This window comes from Staurois parvus, unplaced genomic scaffold, assembly GCF_062004578.1.
Source record: "Staurois parvus isolate SC_StPar_1 unplaced genomic scaffold, SC_StPar_1.0 ptg000446l, whole genome shotgun sequence".
NCBI classification, from domain to species: Eukaryota; Metazoa; Chordata; class Amphibia; order Anura; family Ranidae; genus Staurois; species Staurois parvus.
The window spans coordinates 2,934,781-2,949,467 of NW_028318242.1; the positions used below are offsets into that span (position 1 = coordinate 2,934,781).

Below are 14,687 nucleotides of genomic sequence, written 5' to 3' on the forward strand. Positions count from 1 at the left end.
TTATTAGCACTGATCACTGTGTCACTGGGGATGTCAGTGACAGTCAATGCCCCCCAAGTATCGAAATGCCTGCCATTACTAGTATAAAAAAAATCAAAATTCCAGTATATATACCTCCATTTGTAGATGGTATAACTTTCATGGAAACCAATTAATTTACACGTATTGGGGTTTTTTTTTTAGCAAAGATATGTCGCAGAATACATTTTGGCCTAAATTTATGACGAAATTTGATTTTTTTATTTTTTTTTATTGGGTATGTTTAATAACAAAAAGTCAAAAACATAATTTTTTTTCTCAAAATTGTCAGTCTTTTTTATTATAGCGCAAAGAACGCACAGGCGATCAAATACCACTGAAAGAAAGCTCCATTTGTGGGGATAAAAAAGGACATAAATTTAATTTGGGTGCGTTACATGACCGCGCAATTGTCAGGTAAAATAATGCAGCGCGGTATCAGAAAAAATGGCCTGGTCAGGAAGGGGGGTAAATCCTCTGTAGGGCAAGTGGTTAAAGTAGCGCAGCCCCGAATAGCGAAAAATGGCCTGCTCATGAAGGGTGTAGAACCTTCCAGAGCTCAAGTGGTTTAAAGTTTCACTGTGAGAAGGCTGAAGACTATTGAAATGACAATAACATAGTAAAGCTTCTAAGAGATTGTGTTGCTTGGGTTTCCATGTAGAGATTCAGAGGGGCCCTTACCATGCCAAGTGAAGGGGTCCTGGAGATCCCCTCATCCATACAGGGTGTGTCGGTTGAGTACTGAGCACCACACATCACAGAAGTGGTTAGCCGTACAGAGTGGACGTGTGCAGGGGGCCTGCACAGGAAGCGCGCACCGGCGGTTACACGGGGGCGCGCACAGGCTGCCACACGGAGCCGCGCACCGGGACAGCAGCCGCAGCATCTCTCGTTCTCGGCAGGTGATGGGTCTGGCGTAGACGGTGACCTCTTCGCATGAGTGTGAACAGCAGACACCACAACGGACAGCTGATCACACAGTAGTGGGGGGGTCACATCCCGAATATGAGGAGCGAGCGGGAAACGCCGGCGTCCGTACTCAGGGGCAACCGGGAGAACCGGAGCAATGACCGGAAGAGCAGGGAGGTGGAAGTAGGAGGGACGGCGGGCACCATGAAACAAAGGGAGGAGAGGAAGGCGGCCCTCAGCAAGGTGAGGTGACAGGGGGCCGCCGTGTTCATGTGGCCATCATCGCTTTCATTGTGTACTACACGGTGCGTGTACACCGAGCCTGGCAGGGTACCAGGCTGTGATTGGACGGGGCGGTCACATGACGTGTGTGTGTGCGTGTGTTTTGCAAGCAGGTTGGTGATAAGGGGCAGTAAGTGGCCATTTTCAAGCTGTTTTCCTGAAATAGATGTGAGGCAGCACCATGGACAGCAGCAGCCTCATGCACGCGGGCACAAAAAAAATGTCCTTGATCGGCCCTGTTCACTTCTGAGCATTCTAGAATCGTCAAAATACAGTAAAATCACCGCAAACCACACAGAGCGCATTTGGGTGCCATTCACTGGTAATGGCACCCGAAGTGCGCAAAATAAACAGGTGTTTTGTGTGACAGAACGCTCTAAACTGCGCTCTCCGAAAACATGCCAAAGTCAGCTCCAAACAAAGGTACAGGAGCTACTTTGGCACAGTTTTGGAGCAGGGAGCAGCCCATTCACATGAATGGTAATGCTCCAAAAAAGCGGCAAAAACCACGCATTTAACCTCTTCACGCCGGCCGAATGCAAATGTGCAGCTTCCCGGTGTCTGGGTCTAGACGCCGAGCGGCCGCACATTTGCGTTCTATTAAAAAAAGTCATTTGTGCTACCAGCACACATGTCCGGTACTCACGGAAAGGTCCCGATCGAAAGAGGAGATCATGTGACGGCGTGTCACGCCGGTCACATGACCCTAAACCCTGCCCCGGCTTCTGAAACTCTTAAAGGGCCAGGAGGCTTCGGCGCGAAGGGGTTAAAAACACGCTAAAACCAAGTGGGGCCTTAGGGGCATCTGACATTTCTTTTTAAATGCCTCTGAAAGCAGCTCTAGATGAGCTAAAGTGCATATGCACACAGGCGTATTTTAGAGCAACGTTCGTGGGTGTAAAAAAAAAAAGAAACGCCTTGAACCGGAATTTAAATAGTATAATTTTTTCCCTTATGCTGATGGCATAAATTAATTCTAGTGGCTAGAATAAATTGATATTCTAGCCTAGTGGTCTCCAAACTGTGGTCCTGGGGCCAGATATGGCCCTTTGCTTGCCTTTGTCTGACCCTTGAGGCATAATTCCTGCCACTGACTCCAGCAATGGGACTCTATTCTTTCTAGTGAAACCAATGATGGGGCATACTTCCACTGACAACAAAAATGGGGCGCTATTCCTCTCACTGACACCAACTATTTCTCACTCAATACCAAACAATGAGCATTGTTTACTCCCCTTCGGCACAGTCCATCTACCCTAACGTTTAAATCGGCTCTTCAGAACGTTTGGAGACTCCTGTTCTAGCCAGTAGAATAAGTTTACACTGATACGCATCTAAACACAATACATACATTAGTGGCCTTTTTTATGCCAACTTCTGCCAGCATATTTGGAACATTTATTCATACACCTCTATAGGTCTACAGCAGCAACATTTTCAAAACCCTACTTACCATCATTTGATAGATTGGGATTGATTCACGAAGTGGTATCTACCGCTTTAAGACATGTGTTTTTCAAAATGTTTTTTACAATCACAAAAAAAGCTTCTAAAATACTGCATGTTATTTTTCTGATATATGCAGTATTTATCTCATGAAACCATGCAGTATTTTATTTTATGCACTATCCAGTGGGATAGATACAGTGGAGAAGAATTAGAACCCGTCAGTTGTTATTGATAATAAAGAGGTAAAATGGTTTAAACCGCAGAAATATGCCAAATCACTAAGTCAGTGCAGTCCCTGCAGAATATGTACATAAAATGCAGTGCAGCGCTGTGAAAATAAATATGTAGAAAATACTTATTGAACTCTTGCGATAATGCAACTTAATAAATATAAAGTGCAGAAAGATAAATTTATTGCCCTCCTTATGGAGGGTGTCAATGATGGTTTTCTGTACAACTGTCAGGTCAGAAGTCTTTCCCATGATTGTGATTCCTACTGAACCAGACTGAGAGACCATTTAAAGGCCCAGAAACCCTTTGCAGGTGTTATGGCTTAATTAGCTGATTAGAGTGGGACACTTTGAGCCTAGAATATTGCACCTTTTCACAATATTCTCATTTTCTGAGATTGTGGATTTGGGGTTTTCATGAGCTGTAAGCCATAATCATCACAATTATGACAAATCACAGCTTGAACTATCTTGCTTTGCATGTAATGAGTCTATCTCATATATTAGTTTCACCTTTTAAGTTGCATTACTGAAATAAATGAACTTTTGCACAATATTCTAATTTTTCGAGTTTCACCTGTAGTTGTTTTCTAGATGTCAAGCCCATCCACATAGGAGGTTAATGTTACAGCTTGAGTCAACCTTCCTTACACATGAACAGAACTGTAGGCAAAGCCGGCTGGCTGGTACTTGTGGTGCACCGCTGCATCAACATTTGTGTGCAACATTGAAATTTTCAACAACCACACACAGAGACTTGGTTAGGTAGACCCTGTATTACACAGTTTTTGTAAACCTATAGGAGAGTGTACAGAAATTGCAGACCTTACACCTCTAAGCCCTGGTTCACACTGAATCACCTATGAATTGCACAGGAACACACACCACATTCCTGAGAGACTCAGTGCATTGCAATTTGAATCCATTCATTTGAACAGGCTTAAATTGCACCAAAAGTAGTGCATACACTACTTCTGTAAACACAATGCAGCAAATCGCATGGTAGTTTTTTACCATGTGATCTGGTGAAGGCAAACACAATGCGTTTGCACCTGTGTTTGGGGTGTCATCAACATTGCACTGACACCCGCTGCAGATCGCAAGGGCAGTACATTTTAAACGTGGTGCGAGAAATGCAAACAAATTTTGGGTTTCCCGAACCGCGTTCTATTGTGAATCACGGCTAACTCTCTTGAAGCAGAGTCATCCTCAGACAGAGCAAGGTAAACTGAATTGTTACTATAATTTAGAGCTGAATATTCCTACATACAAAACAGTGGCTCATTAACCTCCTTGGCGGTATTCCCGAGTGTAGTTCGGGGTAAAATTTGAGTACCAAGAACGGTAACCCCGAGCTACACTCGGGCTTACCATGCAGCGTTGCTCAGGGAGTCCCTGCAGCGCTTACCGTGTCCTTCACTCCCACGATGTGTCCCCTGCAGCGTCCCCGGCTATCTCCTCCGGTCGATGCCGGCATCCGGCTTCCGTATTCCAGTCCCTGTGACGTCGGGACGTATGGGCGCCCGAACCGGCGGCAATTTTGAAATTTTTAAAAAATGTCATTTTTTTAAAAAATGATTATTACATAGTAAAACATTGCTGTTTCAATGCATTTCACATACATTTTGTCCCTACTGCTTTGTCCTGTGTCCTGCCTGCATTTTGACTGTTCTTTCTGCCTGGAAACTTAGAAAAGTCCATGGCGTCCAAAAAGCGTCCCTTTACGTCAAAAGCGGTTTTAGACCAGCTAGAGAACAGTGATAGTAAATTAGAACCACTTGCAGAATTGAGTGATAATGATTCGTGGGGAAATTCGTCATCAGACACTGAAAACGATTTTGCGACTTTGCTCAGCGTTGTGCGAATTTGCCTCTGTATTTTAAATTTCAGTGTTTTTGGTTTGATTATATTAATGAATTAAATTTATTATTATTATATTATTTTTTTTTATGATTATTTATTAAATTATAATTTATGATTTCGTGTTTCAAATTTTATCCTACCCGGGATGTTTACTAGACTCTTGTTCGTACAGATTTCAGTGAGTTATTCCTAAAAATTACAGCCTACAATAAAAAACTACATATTTCCATGCAAAAAAATGGTACCGCTTTCAGCACAAAAAATCGGAAAGAATCATACCGCCGAGGAGGTTAAATAAAAATAAATGTCTTATTCTTATGCTGGGCTCATCTCTTTAAGGTTTTGTCATCTTTGTATTTTTGTGGTATTTTGTTATTTCATGTAGGTGGTAATTCGTCGCCTTCCTCCCAGCATCAGTAAAGAACAATTAGAAGAGCAACTGCATCCTTTGCCTGCACATGATTACTTTGAATTTTGCACTGCTGATCCAAGGTATACATCATATTAATTGAAGTACACTTAGGGGTCTGTTTAAAAAAAAATGATTGCATGAATGTCAGAAACATTTGTGCAAGCTTTCACTGCAGGTACAGTACTCTAATAGATTAATTCCTGCATCATCAGCTTCATTTAATGACCAAATGCAGTATAGTTCTTTGAAGTACCTCAATGACAAAATACACCGCATTTTGGCCACAAGATGAAGCTATTGATACAGGAATAAATATATCAGAAAAAAAATCATTCTGCTTGCACAAATGTGCTTGACATTCAGCCAATAAATGTTTTTTAAATAGACCCCTTAAACTTTATTGAAACCTTTGTTAAATTAAGTAATTCTGCTGAGTTGCTTTGGTGGTTCATTAAAATTAGAATTCAACATTAGAATGCCTGATATATAAATTTTCAGAATGCCATATTTTCTTGTTTGTATATGGATTGCAGTTGTTGTATCTCAAATGATGAAGTACAAATTATCTGTCATAACCTAAATAACTGCACATGTTAAAGTTTTACTCCAGCCTTACCATCAGTCTTGCTCTTTTGTACAGTATATAACGTGTAGTCTCACAAGAGACAAAATCATTCATTTTAAACTCTTTTCCCTTACTGGTAGAAACAGTTTCCCAGCGGTGCATCTGAGAGGCTGAGCCAGCTGTTGATCCGCCTTCTGGGTGGATCCCAACTGTTTGGATCTTTCCAGAGCCTGAACCGGCTATGGGACGTCAGCTGACAGTGAGCTTCAGACTGAAAACTGGTCACAGGAGTTCCGAACGGACTGCACTCATGTGATCCTTAGGAGAAGTATATCCAAAAAAGCTTTGGCCATACTCCTCCTTTAACCACTTCAAGTCCAGACACTTTCACCACCTTCCAGTCCCGGCCAATGCTGTTTTAGCATTTTTTGAGACAGATAAAACTTTATTTTGGTGGTATTTATTCACCACTGGGATTTTTATTTTTTGCTATATAAATGAAAAAGTCCAAAAATTTTGGAAAAAAATATGTTTTTCTTATATAATTTTGCAAATAAATAATCTTTTTTCATTAATCTTGGCCAAAATTTATTCAGCTATCTTTTTATAAAAAAAAAAAATAACCCAAATTAGTTTATAACCAAAAATTTTAATTTTTCAAAATCTTTATTTTATTTATTTATATTATTATTTGAGGGTTTTGTTTTTTTTAACATACTGTCACCCTAGCAGTACAGTGTCACCATAGTGACACTGTACTACTTGTGGGGGGTGATGAAGATTTTTTTTTCTTTATTTACACTGATTGCTTTTACACCCATAAAGACTGTAATCATTTCTCCTTCTCTCTGGCTGCATTCCTGCAGCCATTGAGAAATACTGTGTGAGCTGTGATTGGTCACAGCTTGTCACATGGTACAAGTCTGTTGTGAATAGCCTTGCACCATGTGACCTCTGTGATCATTCACAGATTTCACAAGTAGTAAGCAATGATGTCAGGAAGTGACCTCTTGTTTACTACTGTTCACTGTGATCACTGATTGGTCAATCGGTGATCACATGATCGGGACCTCACACAGAGGTCCTGTACAGCGATCTGTGTTCTGCTGTGCCTGGAGGACAGGCAATGGATGTGGGGGGGGGCGTTTAGATATGTCCACCCGCATCGGCAGTGCTCCCGTCCGGCCATTTATCGACATCGGCCGAACAGAAAGAGGTTAAAATGTTACTAAACCCAGGACCCTGCATTCACTCTATTTGGTCACCCACAGTACACAGAACATGGAAGTGCAATTATTTTAGTAAATATAAACTGCTAATTACCTTTTCTCATCAGCAGTTAGAGCAGTCTTGTGACTTCTATCAGTGTCCAGCCGAGCATAAGTTAAAGCTTGTAGGAGGAGTTTTCATTCTGCTCTAGGAGAATGCAGCACCCCTGACCTCTGTCTGGACAGTGCTGATTGGCCCTGTGCTGATCACATGCACTCTCCCAAGAAAAAAAAACCCTCTCTAGCTGTACACACCAAACTGAGCACGTGCAAAGTGATGCCACATGATATTTCTTATCAAGAGATAAGAAGGGGACACTGGAAGAAGGGGAGGATCAGAGAAGTCAGGATCAAACAGTGTTTTTACACATTCCATAGTATTAACCCCTTAGGTTCCACATTGAGTATAGCAAGCATGCTTTACTGCATATACAAGCTGATTTTACTGTTATGGGTTTAGTAACACTTTAAGCACTGTATTATCATCAATATACTTCATTGTTTTCTTCTATTGTTAAAGTGATACCTCACCTGTAATATGCAGTCCAGTTTTGGCCATCAATTCACAAAAAGCATATTGGGGAACTGGAGAGAGTGCAGAGAAGGGCAACCAAACTGCAAAGAGGCATGGAGGAGCTCAGCTATGAGAAATGTAACCTCTATATATGGAAAGGCTTCTTCACAGTAAGATCTGTGAAAATGTAGAATACGTTTCCACAAGACCTAGTTCTATCTGGCTCAGTAGATTGTCTGAAAAAATGCATTCCTAAATACACAAAATAAAACTTGATATTAACATTTATAAGTAATACCACCAAGGATTGTTAATCCAGGGAATATCTGATTGCCTTCTCGGGGATAAGGAAGAAACATATTTTTCCCCCACTGAAGCTACGCATTCTCTGATTGGATGACGTGGAGAGTGTGATGTCACTTCTTCTCCTCTCCACCTTCTTCCAATCAGAGAATACTTTGCATTCATTGAAAAGATGCAGAGCAATCACTGAGTGGCACCCCTGCTATGCGATCGACCTCCTGTGTTCAGGTTTCTAATAGAGCAGGAGCCAGAGGCACAAAGGATACATGGTATTGATAGTAAGGAATGCCCCTTGTGCTGATTTTATTTTTATTTTTGACTAAACTTAGATTTTAAGGTGCCAAACAATCAACTTCACATATTAATAAAAAATGCAACATTTTATTTGCGTTAAAAATGGAACATTTGATATAAAAATTCTCTATGCATAAGGAAGGCCCGACGTTTGACACCATGCATGTAATATCATGAGCACTGAGTTAGGAAGATATACAGTAGTACCAAACAGGGCACCTAAAGTTTGTTTGGCGAGCATCTACACTTATCAATCAGGACTGTATTTGTGAGTTCACAACAGGACTCTAATGGCAGATCCATTTAGATGTCCACTATGATGTCTTGGTGGTAGAGCCTTGGAAATATTAACTTGCTTGAAATTACAGGCATCATGGAGAAATGAATACTGGTAGTCTTATTGTTATCTTTTTTCTGGGCTAATAATGCCTGCTATAAAAGCATCTGCTAGAGGGATAAAAGGTCATGCTAGCCTGCAATCCACAATAACAATATCACAAGAGATCCACTAGGTATGCTCACCTACCTTTGGCTTCTGCAAAGTATCCCAGGTGATTCTATTGTTTTCTTTTGGATTCATTGCTGGTTTGTAAATCCTCTTTTTAATGTTGAAAAGGGCAAGACTGCAATATTACCCATCTTCTATTCACCTGAAGAATATTGAGTGAAAAATGCTTTGAGTCAAAAGAGTGGAAAGGCAAACTATGCCTAACATCATGATGTAATATGTACTAAGGGAAATGGTCATTTAGAGAAGGTCTTGGTGCACAATGCTCATGATGTATGGTGTCGATTGTTGGTCCTTTCTTGGCCTCCTACACACTGGACATTTTTGCTATCTTTCCTAGTTGCTGTTCTTCCTGGCAGCAGTGTTTTAGCAGAGCCAAACGTTTAGCCCCATCAATCGTTTAGGTATTAATTAATTTAATAATAATTATTCTGGCCATTGGAATGAAAAAACATTCACAAGCTAGGTTCAGACATGTTTACACAGATTTAGGTAGGTTGAATGCTTTTTCTGTCATAACGCCTCTGCTCCTGGACACGCTGATAGTGGGTGTTTTTTTCTCCTCTAGATGCCTATGTGCGCAAAGAAACATAGGCTAACATGCAAGGCCGTTTAGAGGCAGAGAAAAAACGCCAGATGCCCCTAAGAGTCATTAACATCCAGTGTGCATGATTTGTTTTTAGATCAATTACTTTATTTTTAACTATAAAATAACATCTGTAAGTTTTTTTTATTAACGTATTGTTTGTTTGATTGTTGGGAACCTTAAAAGTCCCCTGGGTATAGAATATACCATTAAAGTACTTGTCTTAGTAGGTCCGTGATGTGGAGTCACAACCCATCTGTCAGTCCCATATATCAATATTTCATACTTCTGAGATAAATATCACATGATTTATTGTAAGGCAAAATATGTAAGTGAATTGAATCCTTTGTTTCTTATTTTCTGACTTTTTCCCTAATGTTTATGTTTGTCTTTTTCAGTTTATACCCACATCTCTTTTCTAGAGCCTATATTAATTTTAGAAATCCAGATGACATCTTTCTGTTTAGAGACAGGTTTGATGGATTTATCTTTATTGACAGCAAAGGTGAGAATAATTGTTTGAATTCTTGCTTAGCTTTTAATTATTGTCCTTTTAGTTCTAATTCCAACGTGATTTTAGATTTTATGTTATATTTATGCAGAAATGTTTGTCACTTTTTGTTTAAATAGGTTGTTAATTCCAGTATATTTTAATGTGTACAAGGCAAGTTAAAAAGTGACATTGCATTTTAAAGGGTTGCCTTTCATACTGTCTCTCTAGAAGTTCCTTAGCAAATGTAGGTAATAGGAACAACAATTCTACTACATTTACAGGTATCCATACCATGTGTGGTTACTTCTTCAGCAGAAGTGTACAGTATTACCTTACTTTGCACTCAGGTTCAAAGTATGTTTTTGAAATGTAGTTTGAGTTCATCGCTATCAAATCTGCCACAATGTAAAAGTCTAAAATGAAGGAATTCTGTCTAGCTCAATTCTGTAAAGTAGACAAGATATCAGTGTAACAATTCATATTTCTTCAGGGTTATGACTAGTGAAACCAGTAGACCAATATGACCAGTGAAAACTGTAGATTATATAAATTGAATTGCCATTTGATAGGGTTGAACTTGAAACTCCAATAACAATTCTTGTAAACTATATGTGGAGCTGTCCAAAATAAACAGATATCTCTTTTTTTTTTCATATATCAAAAATCAACCCTTATTCAGACTACAAAAACAGTTGAAAAACATTTAAGGCTGTTTAGGTGCCCTATATTTTCTGATTCTAGTGCACCTGCAATATCAATTGTAACATTGTTCACATAATTCTATATTCACAAATATACAAATGCAATACACAGAATATATTATTACATATAAATACCCAGCTTCCAAAGAATTATTTAACCATTTTGTGTATCATACCTGTTCACCCCCTATGGACCAGAGCAATTTTTAAATTTCTTATATGGACCTGTTTATTCGGCGATAACATTGTCATTACTTAACCACTTGCCTACCGGGCACTTATACCCCCTTCTTTACCTGGCCAATTTTCAGCTTTCAGCGCTGTCGCATTTTGATTGACAATTGTGCGGTCATGCAACATTGTACCCATATGAAATTTTTATCATTTTTTTCTCACAAATAGAGCTTTATTTTGGTGGTATTTAATCGCTGCTGGGTGCTTTACTTTTTGCGCTATAAACAAAAAAATGCAAAAAATTTGAAAAAAAAAAAGTTTCTTTGTTTCTATTATAAATTTTTTCAAACAGGTAATTTTTCTCCTTCACTGATGTGCGTTGATGAGGCAGTACTGATGGGCACTGATAGGCGGCACTGATGGGCACTGATAGGCAGCACTGATGGTCACTGATAGGCAGCACTGAAGGGCACTGATAGGCAGCACTAATGAGGTGGCACTGATAGGCAGCACTAATGAGGTGTCACGGATAGGCGGCACTGGTGATGGGTACTGATAGACAGCACTGATAGGTGGTACTGACTGGCATCACTGCTGGGCACTGACTGGCGGCACTGCTAGGCATTGACTGGCGCAACTGCTGGGAACTGACTGGCACAACCGCTGGGCACTGACTGGTGGCACTGACTGGCAGCACTGCTGGGATGCATTGATGGGCACTGGTGGGTGGGACTGGTGGGCACAGGTGGGTGGCACTGCTGGGCAAAGGTGGGTGGCACTGCTGGGTGGCACTGGTGGGCACTGCTGGGCACAGGTGGTTGCACTGCTGGGCACAGGTGGGCGGAACTGGTGGGTGGTGCTGCTGGGCACCGATCATCAGGGCACTGATCATCAGTGCCCTGATGATCGGTGCCGATCCCTGTTCTGACAACTGCCGGTTCTCGGCAGTACTTTCCTCATGCTCTGACAGCGTGAGGAAAGTGCAGCCGAGAACCGGCAATTGCATTTCCCGGGAATCAACGTGTCATTGGACACGGCTGGTTACGTGGTAAAAGGCCGCTGTAATTGGCCTTTTACCACATCACGTGATCAGCTGTGTCCGTAGGACACGCTGATCACCGGGAAATGCAATCGCCGGTTCTCGGCTGCACTTTCCTCACGCTGTCAGAGCGTGAGAAAAGTACTGCCGAGAACCGGCAGTTGTCAGAGCAGGGATCAGAGCGGGGGCGTGCAGGAGAGCGTGTTCTGGGAGGACGTCATGTGACGCCCTCCCAGAACTGGCCGACCGCAGTGTAGCCGTCATTCGGCTATCTGCGGTTAGCAAGTAGTTAAGATAACAACATTATACATATTTTTTTTTTTAAGTACAAACAAGGCTTTTTTTTTTTGTGAATATTGTCTTGCAACAAAGATATTTTTTTCTACGTTTAGACAATTAAACATATTAAAAACTAAAGTTCTGAAAAAGCTCACTTACAAAAAGATATTGATAAGATAGAACGAGTCCAGAGACGGGTAATAAAAACAGTGAAAAGTCTTGGAGATAAAACATATCAAGAGCAACTTCAGCTACTTAACATGTACAGTCCAGAGGAAAGAAGGGAAAGGGGAGATGATATTGAAACCTTTAAGTACAGCAAGGGGGTGAATAAGGTTCAGGAGGGCAGTATTTTCAATGTGAAACCAAAATCAAGAATGTGGGGACATGACCTTAAACTAACTGGAGGAAAGTTCAAAACTAATCCCAGAAAGTACTATCCAGGGGCGGACTGACCATTTGGAAACTCAAGCACTCCCGAGGGCCCGGGGTCAGTAGGGGGCCCCATGAGATGCCCCTGGTACCTTTTTCATAGGCTTTTTTTTAGTTTGGGCAAGGACGCAGGGTCCCCATGATCCCCTATTGCCCGGGGGCCCCATGAGTTGTCAGTCCGCCCCTTGTACTATTTTACTGAAAGAGTAGTTAATGTCTGGAATAAACTTCCAGCAGAGGTAGTGAGTCAGTCAACAGTAAATGACTTCAAACATGCTTGGGAGAAGCATAGATCTATACTCAGAGAAAAAAGTTAACAAAAAACAAAACAAAAAAAGTTTCTTTGTTTTAACAAAACACACTTTTTCTTTTTTTGAACAGTGTTTAAAAATAGTGTTACTGCACATAAAAAGTATGCATTTTCTTCTGCAATGTATCCTGATTAAAATGACACTAAAATGATTCTGGTACAAAGAATTGTGAAGTTTTTTTACAACTGAAGTTGATTTTTTTTCAACTTTTTTCAAGGTGATACGTGTAAATATATGTTAAAAGTGTAAAAATATTAATAAACAGAGCAATTGAAGAAAAAAAAAGTTTAAATATTATTAGTGTTCTAAAGTCTATTTTTTTCTAATTAAAATAAGAAACATGTTATACTCACCTGCTCTGTGCAGTGGTATTGCACAGAGTGGGCCGGATCCTCTTCTTCCTCTTTGGCTCTCTGCTGGCGATCTTGGTTCCTCCTCTTCTTCGTGTGTCCCCAAAGCAAACCATTTGTTATGGAGGCACATGGTGTCTGCTCATCCTGAGCTGTGTGTCTATGGAACCCTGCTCCATAGACTCACACACCAGGACTTACCCCTGCACCCATTTCCTCCTCTCTGCATGTGATTGACAGCAACAGGATCCAATGGCTCCTGATGCTGTTTGAGTCTCTCTGTGTGGAGTAAGAGAGGAGAGAATGAATGCAGCGTGCACAGATCTCTTCTTCCCTCTCTTCCCCTTGCAAAGGGAGGACAGAGAAATATAAAACATTTTTTACCTTAATGCAAGAAATGCATTTAGCTTTAGTAAAATAGAAACAAAAAAACAAAAATGTAGCAGGAAAATTATAATTGAATGGAGAAGGACAATAAGGAGTTAATTAGGTCTGATTAGAGTAAACTAAGGGTTACTGGGGGTTAAACAGAGGGGGAAAAAACCATAAACCCCTCCATAACCAAGATAAAACCTCCTTTGTGAGGGTATTGAAGGCAGATATACAAGGGGGCAAGAAGGGTTCAATCACTGAGGTTGAATTCTCAGGCAAAAGTTTGCAAGTGTTACAAAAGCAACAGCCCTCATAGAGGTAAAATATGCACAGCAAAGGGAGTAACCCCAAAACTAGGCAGAGATGTTCTGCTAGGCATACTGGCAACTGACACAGGACTGGTGAGAACAGAACATGCTCACGCAGAATGCTGTATAACCTAAGGTTTCTCACAAAACCATGCAACCAGACCTCAAGCCTCAGAGCAGGGGAAGTCAGGCTGGACTAAGTTCCTGCAGGCATCAGATGAAGATCCACAGTGTACTTCCCCCCCAGGGCAAGTATTATTATTATTATACAGTATTTATATAGCGCCAACAGTTTGCTCAGCGCTGTACATTACAATGGGAGACAATACACGAGACAGTACAATAACAATACAATGCGATACACGAGGGGTTCGAGGGCCCTGCTTCTTGGAGCTTACAATCTAGGAGGGAGGGGATAGTGGTACAGGTGGAATAGCTGTGGGGGATGGAGTGGTAGGAAGACTGGAGGAGATCGGCAATTAGTAGAGGGCGGGGTAGGCTTCCCTGAAGAGATGGGTTTTCAGGGTGCACCTAAAGGAGAGGAGAGTAGGTGATAGTCTGATGGATTGGGGTAGGGAGTTCCAGAGGATGGGGGAAGCCCTGGAGAAGTCCTGGAGACGGGCATGGGAGGAGACCAGGGAACTAGAGAGTAGGAAGTCTTGTGAGGAGCGGAGAGTACGTTTTGGGTGGTATTTGGATATTAGGTTGGTGATGTAGTTTGGGGCAGTGTTATGGACAGCTTTGTACGTCAGTGTTATCATTTTGAATTTTATCCTTTGGGCAATCGGAAGCCAGTGGAGCGATTGGCAGAGGGGGGTGGCGGATACGGAGCAGTTAGTAGGGTGGATGAGTCTGGCCGCAGTATTCAGGATAGACTGAAGCGGGGATAGCCTGTGGTGAGGTAGGCCGGTGAGGAGGGAGTTACAGTAGTCAAGTCGTGATATGATAAGGGAGTGAATGAGTTGCTTAGTAGTTTCCGGGGTTAGGAACGGATGTATTTTGGAGATGTTGCGGAGGTGGAGTCTAC

At 41.4% G+C, this 14,687-nt stretch overlaps 1 protein-coding gene across 4 annotated transcripts in view; it reads left to right on the forward strand.

The window, feature by feature from the left end:
- Positions 1–848: 848 nt before the first annotated feature.
- UPF3A (UPF3A regulator of nonsense mediated mRNA decay) overlaps positions 849–14,687 on the forward strand; it is a 56,255-nt gene continuing 42,416 nt past the window's right edge. For all 4 annotated transcript variants that reach the window (XM_089688127.1, XM_089688128.1, XM_089688129.1 and 1 more), the window contains exons 1-3: positions 849–1,170; positions 5,137–5,243; positions 9,600–9,706. In XM_089688127.1, coding sequence (XP_089544253.1) covers positions 1,024–1,170; positions 5,137–5,243; positions 9,600–9,706 — 361 coding nt within the window. In that variant the 5' untranslated portion in view covers positions 849–1,023. The remainder of the gene's footprint in view (positions 1,171–5,136; positions 5,244–9,599; positions 9,707–14,687) is intronic.